The following is a 13,241-nucleotide window of genomic DNA, read 5'->3' on the forward strand; positions in this document are numbered from 1 at the left end:
TGCTTGGAATTCGCATGAAAGACGGAACAAAAATTACCCGCAAAAATGTCCTCAAAAATGTATTAGCCACCTGTATTATTGTCAGAAATGCTAGAGCATTTCCTTATTTTTTTTGTATGTACCCAATGGGTGTTTGTTTACCTATGCCAAAATATAAACCAAACCAAATATCCCTGCTCCCAGCTATCGCGTGAGCGTCATTGATCACGTTTCCTGCATAGGCATTAAGAAGTCGTCTTCTTGTTTTGCGAGTAAGGTGCTTATCAATGGTAAACCTTGAAGCGGGGTTTGTGGTTTGATCCTGACACAGGCGAAGGTTGAGGTGGGAGTGGAGGTGGAAGCGGTTCGGATCGAGCAGCCGCCTGGTGTGGTAAACACCACCCGGCCTCGTGAGGGGTATTTATTTTCTCTTTCCAATAAATCAAATGAGGACATTATTTGGTGATGTTGCTGCGTCGGAAGTGGAGGCCAAAGCACGAATCACAAAGCAACTTCAACACATTCGTAATAGAGGTTTTTGGGTTAGATCGCGTTAAAAATATTATCCATCAGAGTTTTTTGTGGGGTTTCGCCCCCCCCCCCAAAAAACTTATATTATGGTCGCGAAACCCTAAGTGTTAAACCAACGTCAACACGTCCGTGGCCTTAAAATAATAAAATATAATCGGTGACGTTTCGGGCAATGAAGTGCCATCAGCCGAAACGTCGCCTGGTGTATATTTATTTTATTCCCCTTTTAAGGCCACGCACAGTATTTATAGACGAGTGGAATTGAGCTGTGAAATAATACTATAATACTAGTAGGAACCTTCTGGTTACACCAGCCCACAGAGGATTATTGTGTCCGTCGTGCAGAGAGGGGCTGGGTGGGGAGGGAGGGGCTGGGTGGGGAGGGGAGGGTGGGGAGGGGCTGGGTGGGGAGGTTGGGGAGAGGCTGGGTGGGGAGGGTGGGGCTGGGTGGGGCTGGGTGGGGAGGGGCTGGTCACCCCGTGGTGCCCTTATAAAACTCAACGTTTAACCTACTCACGCCGGCTTGTGCCCGCCCTCACAGTCGGGCATATTTGCGGAATACACCACGTCGCCGTTGACCTTGGCCCTTGACCGAGCAACCCAACGTTCCTACCAGCTCCCTCCGCAGGAATGTGTTATCGTTGAATAAGTTCGGTATAAATGAATGGAACGGTTCACGGCTTTGTGTCCAGGCGATGGCGTTGACCGGGGGGACAGCAGAGAGCGCTGCCCACCAGCTGAGACGAGTTTCCTCTGAAGGGGTTACCGAGCCCCCCTTAACCAGGGGGTTCAACCCCCCCACTCAGTAAAACCGCTTCACCAGGGGGGGTTCCGTATCGCCTCGATCGGCGGTTGGGGTCCCCATCTGTGCTTCTTCTCAACGGGGGTTTGTGGATCCCCTTTAGCAGGGGGAGGGAGGGGGGGTCCAGATCTGTCAACCCAATACGGCTTACCAGAGGTGGGACAAAGTCATTGTTATGCAAGTCACAAGTAAGTCTCAAGTCTTTGCTCTCGAGTCCCGAGTCAAGTCGAGTCAAAGATGAGGCAAGTCCAAGTCGAGTCTGAAGTCATCAAAATCATGACTCGAGTCTGACTCGAGTCCAAGTCGCATGACTCGAGTCCACACCTCTGCGGCTTACCCATATTCGTGTGCAGGGAAATTTATATTCTTGGTTCTTTCGGTAAAGTCACGTCGAAAGGAAATAATAAAATAAAATGTTATTATCTTTTATTATTATTTTTATAATAAAATTATATTTGATTATTTTCCTTCGACGTGACTTTACCGAAAGAACCAATAATATGAATCCCTGCAGTCACGAAAGCTTTAAATCGAAATTCATGGAAATTGAGTTTAAAATAAAAATAATAATGTTGTCTATTTGTTTGTGTTTCTCCCCTGCGATGGGACTTCGTAGAATGAACGTTGAGATGTATAAGGTGCACGGTGGTGACCAATAAGCTCTGAATCGGTCTGTAATAAGATAGGGCACTGACAAGGGGTTGTCAGGTATGGGGTCCCCTTCTCCCCTTCTTGTGTTTCTCTTTACCGGGATCCCCTCGAAAACTTGCCGGGGTCCATGCCACCAGGGCCCCCCCCCCCACCCTGCACGGGGTCCATGCCACCAGGGCCCCCCCCCCAACCCTGGACGGGGTTCCCCCCAGCAACCAGCACCCGGGACCCCGTGGTCCCCATGGTAACCGCGCGCGAGAATGGGCGTGGCACGCGCGCACCCTCCCTATATGGGCCCTGATGTCCCTTAAAAGGAAACCCCGTGCCTTTATATGGTGGAAGGGCGGAGTGCGCTGAACGATCCCTCCGCGTAAGCCACCTTCCTGTTTTTTCTCGCGCGAAATTCTCCGTCGATGTCGCCCTCCTCCGACGCTGTCTAACCCCCCCACACCAGCCGAAGCCGAGCCGCGATGCCGTCCCGCCTGAACGCGGGACGGCGGGCGGCTTCCGAGCGCGAACTATTTTCAGCGGCTCAAGAATACAGCGTAGGGGGGTGGTTGGGGGGTGGTGAGGCGTCCTTTCTGAGACGCGAGGAAATCGCTTCGAAGTGAACCCGGGGTCCAGGAACCACACAACGAGGAACCCCCAGACACACAGGGACCCCTCTCAGCAAGGGACCCCGATCAATCGGGGACCCCGAGACACAGGGGGACACCCAAAGACCCCGCTCAACCAGGTACCCAGCTCAACCAGGTACCCTGAGGCGCAGGGCATCTCAGCTCAACCAGGGGCCCGCGATACCCTGGGGACCCCCTTCAACCAGGGGCCCGAGACTGCGAACCCCAGGGACTTTGCTCAGCAGGGACCCCCACCCCCACGACTCGGAAGACCCCAAGGGACACCCAAGACCCGAGAACACTCGGCGACCACCTCGCCGAAACCAGTCGAGAGCCCGAGGCCCAGCGAGGGTAAATCAAGAGGGGGTGTCCCCGAAACGTCGGGGACCAGGAGGAGGAGGGTGCGATGCAGGGCGGCGTGGACCAGGACATGTCCGCAGACAGCGACGCGGAGAGCGAGGGCGGCGGGGTCGTGGCGGGGTCGAGCCAGGCGGGAGAGGTCGCCCTCAAGCCGGGCAAGAAGACCCGCGGGCGGGTGAAGATCAAGATGGCATTCATAGACAACAAGCTCAGGCGATACACCACGTTCAGCAAGCGTAAGACGGGCATCATGAAGAAGGTAAGGGGTACTGGCAGCTCACCAGAGACACCCACCCTGTCGTGCAGCACCATACAGTACACACAGAGAACGTGCACACAAGGCATGAGGATAACAGCGAACAGAATACAGTGCACAAGGCATAGGACACAACAGTACACAGCAGTACACACGCCGTATGACACAGCCTACAGTACACAATTCATTACACAAGGCGTATGAAACAGCGTACAGTGCAACAGTACGGAAGCCATAGGACGCAACGTACAGTACATATACCGGAGTACACAAGCCACAGGACACGGCACCAAAGACTGTAATTGATGCACAGGACACAACGCACCTAACGCTCTTCACAAGACACACGACACCAAAGACTGTAATTAATGTACAGGACACAACGCACCTAACGCTCTTCACAAGACACAGGACACGACACCAAAGACTGTAATTGATGCACAGGACACAACGCACCTAACGCTCTTCACAAGACACAGGACACGACACCAAAGACTGTAATTGATGCACAGGACACAACGCACCTAACGCTCTTCACAAGACACAGGACACGACACCAAAGACTGTAATTGATGCACAGGACACAACGCACCTAACGCTCTTCACAAGACACAGGACACGACACCAAAGACTGTAATTGATGCACAGGACACGACGCACCTAACGCTCTTCACAAGACACAGGACACGACACCAAAGACTGTAATTGATGCACAGGACACAACGCACCTAACGCTCTTCACAAGCCACAGGACACGGCACCAAAGACTGTAATTGATGCACAGGACACGACGCACCTAACGCTCTTCACAAGACACAGGACACGACACCAAAGACTGTAATTGATGCACAGGACACAACGCACCTAACGCTCTTCACAAGACACAGGACACGACACCAAAGATTGTAATTGATGCACAGGACACAACGCACCTAACGCTCTTCACAAGACACAGGACACGACACCAAAGACTGTAATTGATGCACAGGACACAACGCACCTAACGCTCTTCACAAGACACAGGACACGACAACAAAGACTGTAATTGATGCAAAGGACACAACGCACCTAACGCTCTTCACAAGACACAGGACACGGCACCAAAGACTGTAATTGATGCACAGGACACAACGCACCTAACGATCTTCACAAGCCACAGGACACGACACCAAAGACTGTAATTGATGCACAGGACACAACGTACCTAACGCTCTTCACAAGCCACAGGACACGACACCAAAGACTGTAATTGATGCACAGGACACAACGCACCTAACGCTCTTCACAAGACACAGGACACGACACCAAAGACTGTAATTGATGCACAGGACACAACGCACCTAACGCTCTTCACAAGACACAGGACACGGCACCAAAGACTGTAATTGATGCACAGGACACAACGCACCTAACGATCTTCACAAGCCACAGGACACGACACCAAAGACTGTAATTGATGCACAGGACACAACGCACCTAACGATCTTCACAAGCCACAGGACACGACACCAAAGACTGTAATTGATGCACAGGACACAACGCACCTAACGCTCTTCACAAGCCACAGGACACGACACCAAAGACTGTAATTGATGCACAGGACACAACGCACCTAACGCTCTTCACAAGACACAGGAAACGGCACACACAGTACCCAATACAGTACGCGAGACACAGTACACACAGATCGACGCCGCACACAACAAACGCACAGCACAGCGCAAGACATAAATCAGAAGAACACGTACACAAGTGCACGTCGCAAAAAACAACATGCCACTCGGGCGCACATATTTTGTGTCAACATATCATGCCGATACAGTGCTGCTTGCCCGGTGATCAATGGCAATGTTACACATTTGTCGGTGTGTTCCCCACAGACGCGCACCTACTGACGGAAGGAATGTTCTTAGCTCGTGACCCTAGTGGCATTACAGAGTGAAATAATAATCAAGGTTGTCTTTTAAATAGTTTTAAGCCGTGCGGCGTTTCTTGTGTATCCTCGCTCCCCCCCACCCACGTCCTGCCCCCCTAAGGCATACGAGCTGTCAACTCTGACAGGCACGCAGGTGCTGCTGTTGGTGGCAAGTGAGACGGGACACGTGTACACGTTTGCCACGCGTAAGCTGCAGCCCATGATAACCAGTGAGAGTGGCAAGGCGCTCATCCAGACCTGCCTCAACTCGCCCGACTCGCCACCAAGGACTGACTCTGGTACCCAACAGCGCATGAGTGCCACGGGCTTTGAGGAGACCGAACTGATCTACCAGGTGGCAGACGGGGAAACTTCCTCGTCTGACGTCAAGGTAAACCCACCGACCGTCACTCGCAGAATATTTAACATTGCAGCATTGCGAACATTTTTTTCTTGTTGTGTTCTGTGTTAGAAATCGAGAGTGAGCTCAGAAAATGTGGAGATAAATGCTGGGTGCTCCCTCTATCATTTGTGTACGCGCGCGCGCTTCTTTAAAATCATAGTTGAACAAATTATTTGGTGATGCTGCTACGTTGCCAGTGCATCACTGACACCGTAGCGGCAGCATCACCAACAAAAATGTAATACTCTTTGGTTCTTTCGGTAAAGTCACGTAAGTATAAAATAAAATAAATCACGACGTTTTGGGGCGCAACACAAGCGTCCATCATCAGCTTTCTCACGTGACTTTACCGAAACAACCAAAGAGTATGGATTCCTGCAGTTACGAAAGCTTCAAATCAAGATTACAAATGTAATAGACAATGTTTCGGGCGATAATCTTATAGTTCAACGAAAAAATCCCATTGCCCAAAATGTTACGTATTTTATTTGAAAGGCATCGTTATTGGCAAAGTGTTGACGTTTTTACATTTTATTTATATCATAGCTGGGACACTTTGTCCATTTCACGATGATGCTTGCGCGTTCCAGCACGAAACCACGGCCAAGCCCTCCCTGGTAACCATCTCGAACATCCCGGGAGCGGTGACCAGCGGGCAGTCGGCAGGGGGGGCCGCCACCAGCGTGCAGTTTGGAAGCAGCACTGCCTTCCCCATCACCAGCTACATGGCGCCTGTGCTCGGCACCCATACCAGCAGCAGTGCCAGCAGCAGCGGCACCAGCAAAGGAGGCAACCAAGGAGTTTGCCAGAGCTCCAGTGTGCTACCCAATGCCATCACGCTCATGCCCGGTCAGCATTTGCCTCGAGTCGGTCTGTCCACCTGCATCTTTATGCCTTTCAGTGCCTCGCCACCAATAGCAGCTCCAGGGCTTTGGAGAGGGATGAAAGCCCTCGCCTATATCCCAATGTGTCGTGATGTATAGGAGTAGATTAAGTATGGCTAAAGGTTTGCCTGATAAAGTGCAAGCGATGCAGCTGTTCTAACCCTCCGCAGTACAACTATGCCACCCCATTTTGGCTTCAAGATGCCATGCTGGAACTTAAAGGGGCTGTAACCTCACTTGTGCATGCACGTTTCTGTTCATGTCACGATTGCCGCTTGTTGTAGAGATTCGCGACTCGAGCCCAGCGGCCGCCCCTGGTTAATACTGCACGTGCACTCGGCAAAAAATGTGCTCCCACTGTTTCACAGTGGACGTTAAAGAGGCTTTGATGGTATTCGAAAAAGAGTAGGCCACGTGTGTCAGCTTCACGGTCCAAATGTCTTCAATTATTTGGCACATTACCTAACCATCTAGCAACATCACCCTACCATCTGTGAAATTACTGCAGACTATAATCGAATGTGAAACATAGCGCCGTTCGTGATAGACAATCACTATAAGCATGGCGCAGATACAAAATGTACTAATTATTGGATTTGATATATTTGTAGGTACTATCTTGCCTCCAGGAACACCAATCGGATCCCTCTCACAGCAGCTGACCCTTCCTGGGCCTCCATCGTGTGGCGGACAGCACACTGTATTCCGATTTCCAGGCTCCTCTGCAGGACAAATTCTTTCCATAGGTTTGCTTTGCCTTCACACTATTCCCCCTCCCTCGTGGATGACCATAGGCTGCGTGCTTCAGTGCAATAGCTATACAATGATACATTTTGAGTTGTTTATCTTTTCACTTAACCATGTTAATACATGGGTGTCAATTGGAGGAAAAATGTACCACACATTGAAGATTAAAAAAAATAATTCCCTACAATTGTCACCAGGCTTGTGTAAACTGGACTTTCACATGAATAAAAACCAGTTACCTTCTACAGCTCAGGCTCCAGGCAACTCGACCACTTCCCTTCCCCTCTCTGCTGTCAGATCTCTCCTCAAAAGTTTCCTCTTCAATGCCATGTCTTCGGGCCCCATAAAATGCTTCCATTCTCCTTCCCTTGCTCGGTCCCTCCTGTTCTCTCATGCCCCACCGTGTTGTGAGACGTGTATTGCATTGTGGGCGTATCGCATGTACAACCCTAATGAAACACCATTATTTTGTAAGCTAATCGTGCAAAGTATAGAAAGTCTCCAAAGAACCATGAAGGTTTAACACGTAGGCTTTCGCGACCAATATTATTCATAATCAACGTTTTTGGGTTTAGATCGCGTTATTTATAAATGTGTCGTAACCCTCCACCACCCGACACGGCCAATCAGTAAAAAAGTGTCACGTTGACAAAAGACAAATAGTTCACTGCTTTAGCCCACCGGTGTGTTGAAGCGTGAAACCACAACATTTACAATTTGAGTACGACGTTTCGCTGGTAATTCATCACCCAGCTCAGAAATCCTCTCTTATCAAGACGCTCATACATCGGGCTAAAACAGTGTCAGATGGTGAAAGTCTAGTGAGAGAGATTAAACATGTTAAAGAAGCACTAAGACAGAATGGCTACAATAATGCTCAAATTAACAGAGCACTAAATGCCAAATCACAATCGCAAAGCAACACTGCTGAAAGCGATCAGATTATTAAAATAATAAAAATACCATTTATCTCAGGAGTAACTGACAAATTAGCCCGTGTTTTGCAAAAGCAAAACATTACAGTAAGATTTGGTACAGTACACAAAATTCAACAACTAGTAACGTGCACTAAAGACGAATTACCTAAATTATCAACAGAAGGTGTATATCGGATTAATTGTGTATGTGGCAGATGCTATATTGGACAGACAGGGCGTAACGTTAGTGTAAGACTAAAAGAACACCAGAGAAATATTAAACTATCGCAAACACAACTGGCGGCAGTGGCAGAACATGCATGCCAACAGGGACACTGAATTGATTTTGACAACGTTGAAGTGTTGTGTAAAACTAGTTACTACTGGCAAAGACTAATTAGAGAATCCATTGAAATTGAGAGAAACAGAAATAACTTTAATCGCTCAGACAGCTACAGGCTTAGTGCGGCCTGGAAGCGTATTATTAAATAAGATACATTACAATTCCTTATAAACAAACACTAACTGATTACTAATGTAGCATAATCACAATAGAACACATTCCAAATGATTACTAATCTACAACTCGCATCGTAACAATAGTCTGATTACTAATCAAGTCTGATGAGTTAATGATGACGTCACCCTGCTGCTGCTCTATATAAGAACGGGAGACACAGCAGAGCCTCACCATTCTGGCGAATTGCCCGATGATGTTGGATGCAATTACCAGCGAAACGTCGTACTCAAATTGTAAATGTTGTGGTTTCACGCTTCAACACACCGGTGGGCTAAAGCAGTGAACTATTTGTCTTTTGTCAACCATGAAGGTGCCGAGTGCCAAAGTGAAGTATACCCCGAGATGCCACGTAGGTGTAGTGTGTTGCACTGTAATGCGGTGACATGCTTGTGCCTCGAGATGCCATGTGTTAGGGTGAACTGTGTTGTGCTGGGTGACGACGTGCTTTTAAAGTGATTGGTTTTACTCCTCCAGAGACAAATGGAGTTGCCCAGCAGATGCCGCTGCAGGCCATTCAGATCCAGCCGGGTCATGTGACCCTTGAGCCAACCAATGGACATGTCAATCTCCAGCCAACCAGTCAGACAGCAGCATCGAGCAGCACCTTCACTGTTGTGGAGTCTCCGCCCACAGGTGTGTAGCAGGGAGCATGGGGAGACCTCGTCCGCTCTCTTATTCTGTCATGGCTGAAAAGGACTTTGCTACATTTCGTCTACAGTCGTGTGTGTTGGCATCGCAATCGAAAAAAGTGTGCCACCATAAAGAACTTGCACAATATTGTACAACTTCGAATTGCGGTGTCAAGAATATTACCCAAACTCAATGCGATGCAGCATCGGCAGTGATGCGCAAGGACAAATAAAACACATTTTGTCAATGGCAGGGCCGTTATCCATAACGTTGCCTATCATAAGTATATACTTTCCTTGAGAGCAAGATTTATTAAGAATACAGTATATTATTCTTGCTTTGTTAATATTTTCTTGAAAACGGAATCTAAAATGTGATTCAAAGAAGAGCGTCGCTCATTGCCTGCCCCCCCCCCCGCGGTCGTCACTGTTTTAGTGTCCATGGCAACCCTGGTCCCTACAACGTGTGCCACGACGGTCGGAGGCCACGTGATGTATCCCCACGGCGTGATGTACGCCACATCTTCCGAAGGGCTCACCCTTCTCAACGCGTTCAACGCGCACTCCGCTGGCACGCACGAGCAAGGTACCCCACCATTAAATTTCGATTTAAAGCTTTCGTGACTGCAGGGATTCATCTTCTTGGTTCTTTCGGTAAAGTCACGTAGAAGGGAAATAATAAAATAATAAAAATTAAACATCTTCTTGGTTCTTTCGGTAAAGTCACGTAGAAGGGAAATAATAAAATAATAAAAATTAAACATCTTCTTGGTTCTTTCGGTAAAGTCACGTAGAAGGGAAAATAATAAAATAATAAAAATACAATCTAATAAAATTATTCTCACGAAGTTTCGGCCACAACGCAAGCAGCCGTCCTCAGGTGAAGAACAGGTCTGTCGGGAAGACAGCGACAGACCTGTTCTTCACCTGAGGACGGCTGCTTGCGTTGTGGCCGAAACGTCGTGAGAATTATTTTATGTTTTATTTTTATTATTTCCCTTCTACGTGACTTTACCGAAAGAACCAAGAAGATGAATCCCTGCAGTCACAATAGCTTTAAATCGAAATTTAAAAATAAAACATAATAAAATAAAATTCTCACGACGTTTCGGCCACAACGCAAGCAGCCGTCCTCAGGTGAAGAACAGGTCTGTCGGGAAGACAGCGTCCGAATGAGCACCCCACACTTGAACACGGTTCCTCCCGGCAGGCGCTGCACAAGCATGCACGGCTGTGTCCTGGCAACACACCTGAAGGGAGCCTTAACAATATTCAGAATCCACTTCGTAGCCAAGTGCACATTGTCATACTCATTATATCTGCATTTTGATTTAGTTGAAACGCCGTGGTAAATCTGGACGTTTGATATGACGTAACTGATGAAATATTGTCAGTTTCTGAGTTTCTGCAGGTGAAGGATTGTGATTGGAACTGGTCGGGACCCACCTTATACTACCAATGGCAAAGTAAAACGCTCCTAGTTTTCCTAATATATATTATAACAGGAATACAATGTTTACTTCAATGGTGCTCATTCCAATTACAGTGTGGGTCCAAGAAGCCAGGTTGGCTTGGTGTGCCCACGTCTCGTTTTTAAACTAATGCATCCACTGTTGCTTTCGTCCTAATGCAAGAGCATTTAATCGTTTTACAACAGAAAAGTGATATACAGTATACGGGTGTCATTTTACATATAAAAGAATATCGGTTTTCCACGTTCTAGGGTTGTTTGTGCTGCATTTAGTTTGCATTGAAATGTATCTAACCTTAACATACATATAGTCACTAACCTTCTTGGATCTTGAAAGCTGTTGAATGAACATCTTTTGTAACGACCATGCCCACATAATCGGACCAGTGAAAACCATTTGTGTACACAGGCCCTCGCAGTCATCCACGGTGCTTAAATCGTCAACTGTGCGCGACTCATCTTCTTGGTTCTTTTGGTAAAGTCACGTAGAAGGGAAATAATAAAATAATAAAAATAAAACGTTATAAAATACAATTCTCACGACGTTTCGGCCACAACGCAAGCAGCCGTCCTCAGGTGAAGAACAGGTCTGTCGGAAAGACAGCGTCTAAATGAACACCACCAAGCTTGGCAGCGTATATTTAAGCTGGGTTAGAGGAAGGGCGCCTTGACAAAGGAATTTGCATATCAACAGAGGAATTTAGGATATTTATGGAAAATGCAGATATGGGATTAGTCACTACTTGTGGAATGCGTAGGTCACTACTTGTGGAATGCGTAGGTGGGGGGGGTTTCAAAGTCATGCCCGTGCATTATGTAGGTTTAGCAGCACGACTCCTCTGTATGTTCAATTATCAGGTGATGTGTGCTGTATTGGGCTTGCGTTGCGGTGTGCTAGAGCATGCTAAGGTGTTGCGTGTCGATGCTGCTGTCTGTGGGACAGGCATTCCTCAAGTGGTGCTCACCAGCTCTGGGACAGCACTGCAGATCCCAGTAAACTCTTTGCAATTCCAACAGGTAAAATTGCATTGTACCGATGAGGGAACACTGCTACTGCTACTTTCTATTCACCTTGAGAATTACGTGGTTTATTTTATTCGTAGACTGCTTTTTACTAAAATGACATTGGCATTGTCGTATACGTGTGCTTATATGAAAGTGTTTTTTGTGCGTGTACACGCATTATTGAGGAGTGGCATTGTAGCGATCGGTGCACTGCGCTACAAACCTCGTGACCGGTGTTCGATTGCCGTTCACAGCAAACACCAGTGACGATTATCTAAACTGGTCCTGGGCCTCTCCTAGGTCGACTCGGCTTCAAATCAGTATCTGGTGCAGTGTAAATATTGCCACTGGGGAGGCAAAGGCGACCAGGTGTGGTGCTGGCTACCCACCTCCTCGTATGCCCTTCGTAATTGCTACTCGCTAATAGTGCTTGCCCCAACAGTCTGTTTAGGCTAAATCGGGGGACCTTTGTCTTTATGCACTCTGTCCAGCTGTCAACTCTCAGCCAATCACAAACATCGTCATCACCAAGCCCAGCCGAAGGGAAGTCCAGTGGAGAATGACTGGAACATGGAGACGTTGGACGACTCCAGCCAGACCTACGTGCCATACCCGAGGTTTCCGTCGCCTGTGAGCACATGACTCGGCACTTGAATGGCGGGTAGCAACTGTCTGGAAAGGCTGCAGGCAGTGGTGACCCAATACATTCTTCAGGTGCTGCTGTCGGAATGACTTTCAAGAGATGAACATTGGCGTTTACCTGTTCTCCCACTTTGGTAGATGCTTAGCGATGACCGTTTGTGTTTTTGTGCACTCTTTTCACTGTACCCTTTACAAAAAAAATGCTTTTGTATGACCTGACATTTAAAACATTCATAGGATATTTTTGTTTTAATATATGTATATATGCACACAATGTAGATATTGTACAAGTAAGATTACATTGCATGCTACAACCATGGACACGATTATGCTACAAACATGGCACATGACTGCATGCAATGCTATCGTTGTGCAAACCTCATTGACTACCTGGAATAATGTGTGTACATTTTTTTTATAATAAAGATCATCTGCAAGTCGTGGTGAACAATGGGAAATGCTGGGATCTTCATACAGACGTCTACTCCAATGAGCACGTTTGGCCACGAAAGGTGCAAAATAACATACCTACTCCAGCTAAGATTGCATGAAAGACGCCGCTCACTAGTAATGAACAGCAATTTAAATATTTAGGTGCAGGACATTTGGCAATATTGATAGCGTTTTCAGTAGCCAAGTGTATTTCAGATATTCTACTGTTGAAAGTGTTGAGGGCATCGAGTAAGGAAATATTGGTTGTAATTATGACAGCTAAAGACCCACTCTGCCTTTTGTGGAGATCAGATGTGGGTTTTTTTGGCAGCAATGCCAAGACATTTTCAAGATCAACTGTAAAATGATCAAGAAAGGAAACACTTCCACCTTACGGACCAGGCAAGGGCTGTGGAACTTAATTACTGTGAAAATAGGTAATGAAGGGAGCCATGTGTTTGCTATGGCGTTGTGTGGCAG

The 13,241-nt window shown here is 47.5% G+C and overlaps 1 protein-coding gene across 2 annotated transcripts; it reads left to right on the plus strand.

Annotated features, from left to right (window-relative positions):
- Positions 1-2,295: 2,295 nt before the first annotated feature.
- On the plus strand, positions 2,296-12,724 carry LOC144943185 (serum response factor-like). Of its 2 annotated transcripts, none has more exons than XM_078870432.1 (8): positions 2,296-3,199; positions 5,233-5,502; positions 6,105-6,363; positions 7,028-7,144; positions 9,057-9,215; positions 9,648-9,797; positions 11,626-11,699; positions 12,179-12,724. In XM_078870432.1, the coding sequence occupies exons 1-8, from the start codon at positions 2,987-2,989 to the stop codon at positions 12,248-12,250; spliced, it is 1,314 nt and encodes a 437-aa protein (XP_078726558.1). In that variant the 5' UTR covers positions 2,296-2,986; the 3' UTR covers positions 12,251-12,724. The 2 variants fall into 2 exon arrangements, with proteins under 2 accessions (XP_078726558.1, XP_078726557.1); XM_078870431.1 differs by having other exon boundaries at positions 7,010-7,144; positions 12,179-12,723.
- Positions 12,725-13,241: the final 517 nt, after the last annotated feature.

The sequence above is a fragment of the Lampetra fluviatilis genome, chromosome 30 (genome assembly GCF_964198595.1).
Source record: "Lampetra fluviatilis chromosome 30, kcLamFluv1.1, whole genome shotgun sequence".
In the NCBI taxonomy this organism is placed as follows: domain Eukaryota; kingdom Metazoa; phylum Chordata; class Hyperoartia; order Petromyzontiformes; family Petromyzontidae; genus Lampetra; species Lampetra fluviatilis.

Bases quoted from the DNA above. Each gene is read 5' to 3' on its own strand.
- LOC144943185 (XM_078870431.1), top strand. From the start codon at position 2,987: ATGCAGGGCGGCGTGGACCAGGACATGTCCGCAGACAGCGACGCGGAG. The intron at 5,503-6,104 runs GTAAACCCACCG...TGCGCGTTCCAG, and splicing joins CTTCCTCGTCTGACGTCAAG to CACGAAACCACGGCCAAGCC. The intron at 6,364-7,009 runs GTCAGCATTTGC...ATATATTTGTAG, and splicing joins TGCCATCACGCTCATGCCCG to GTACTATCTTGCCTCCAGGA.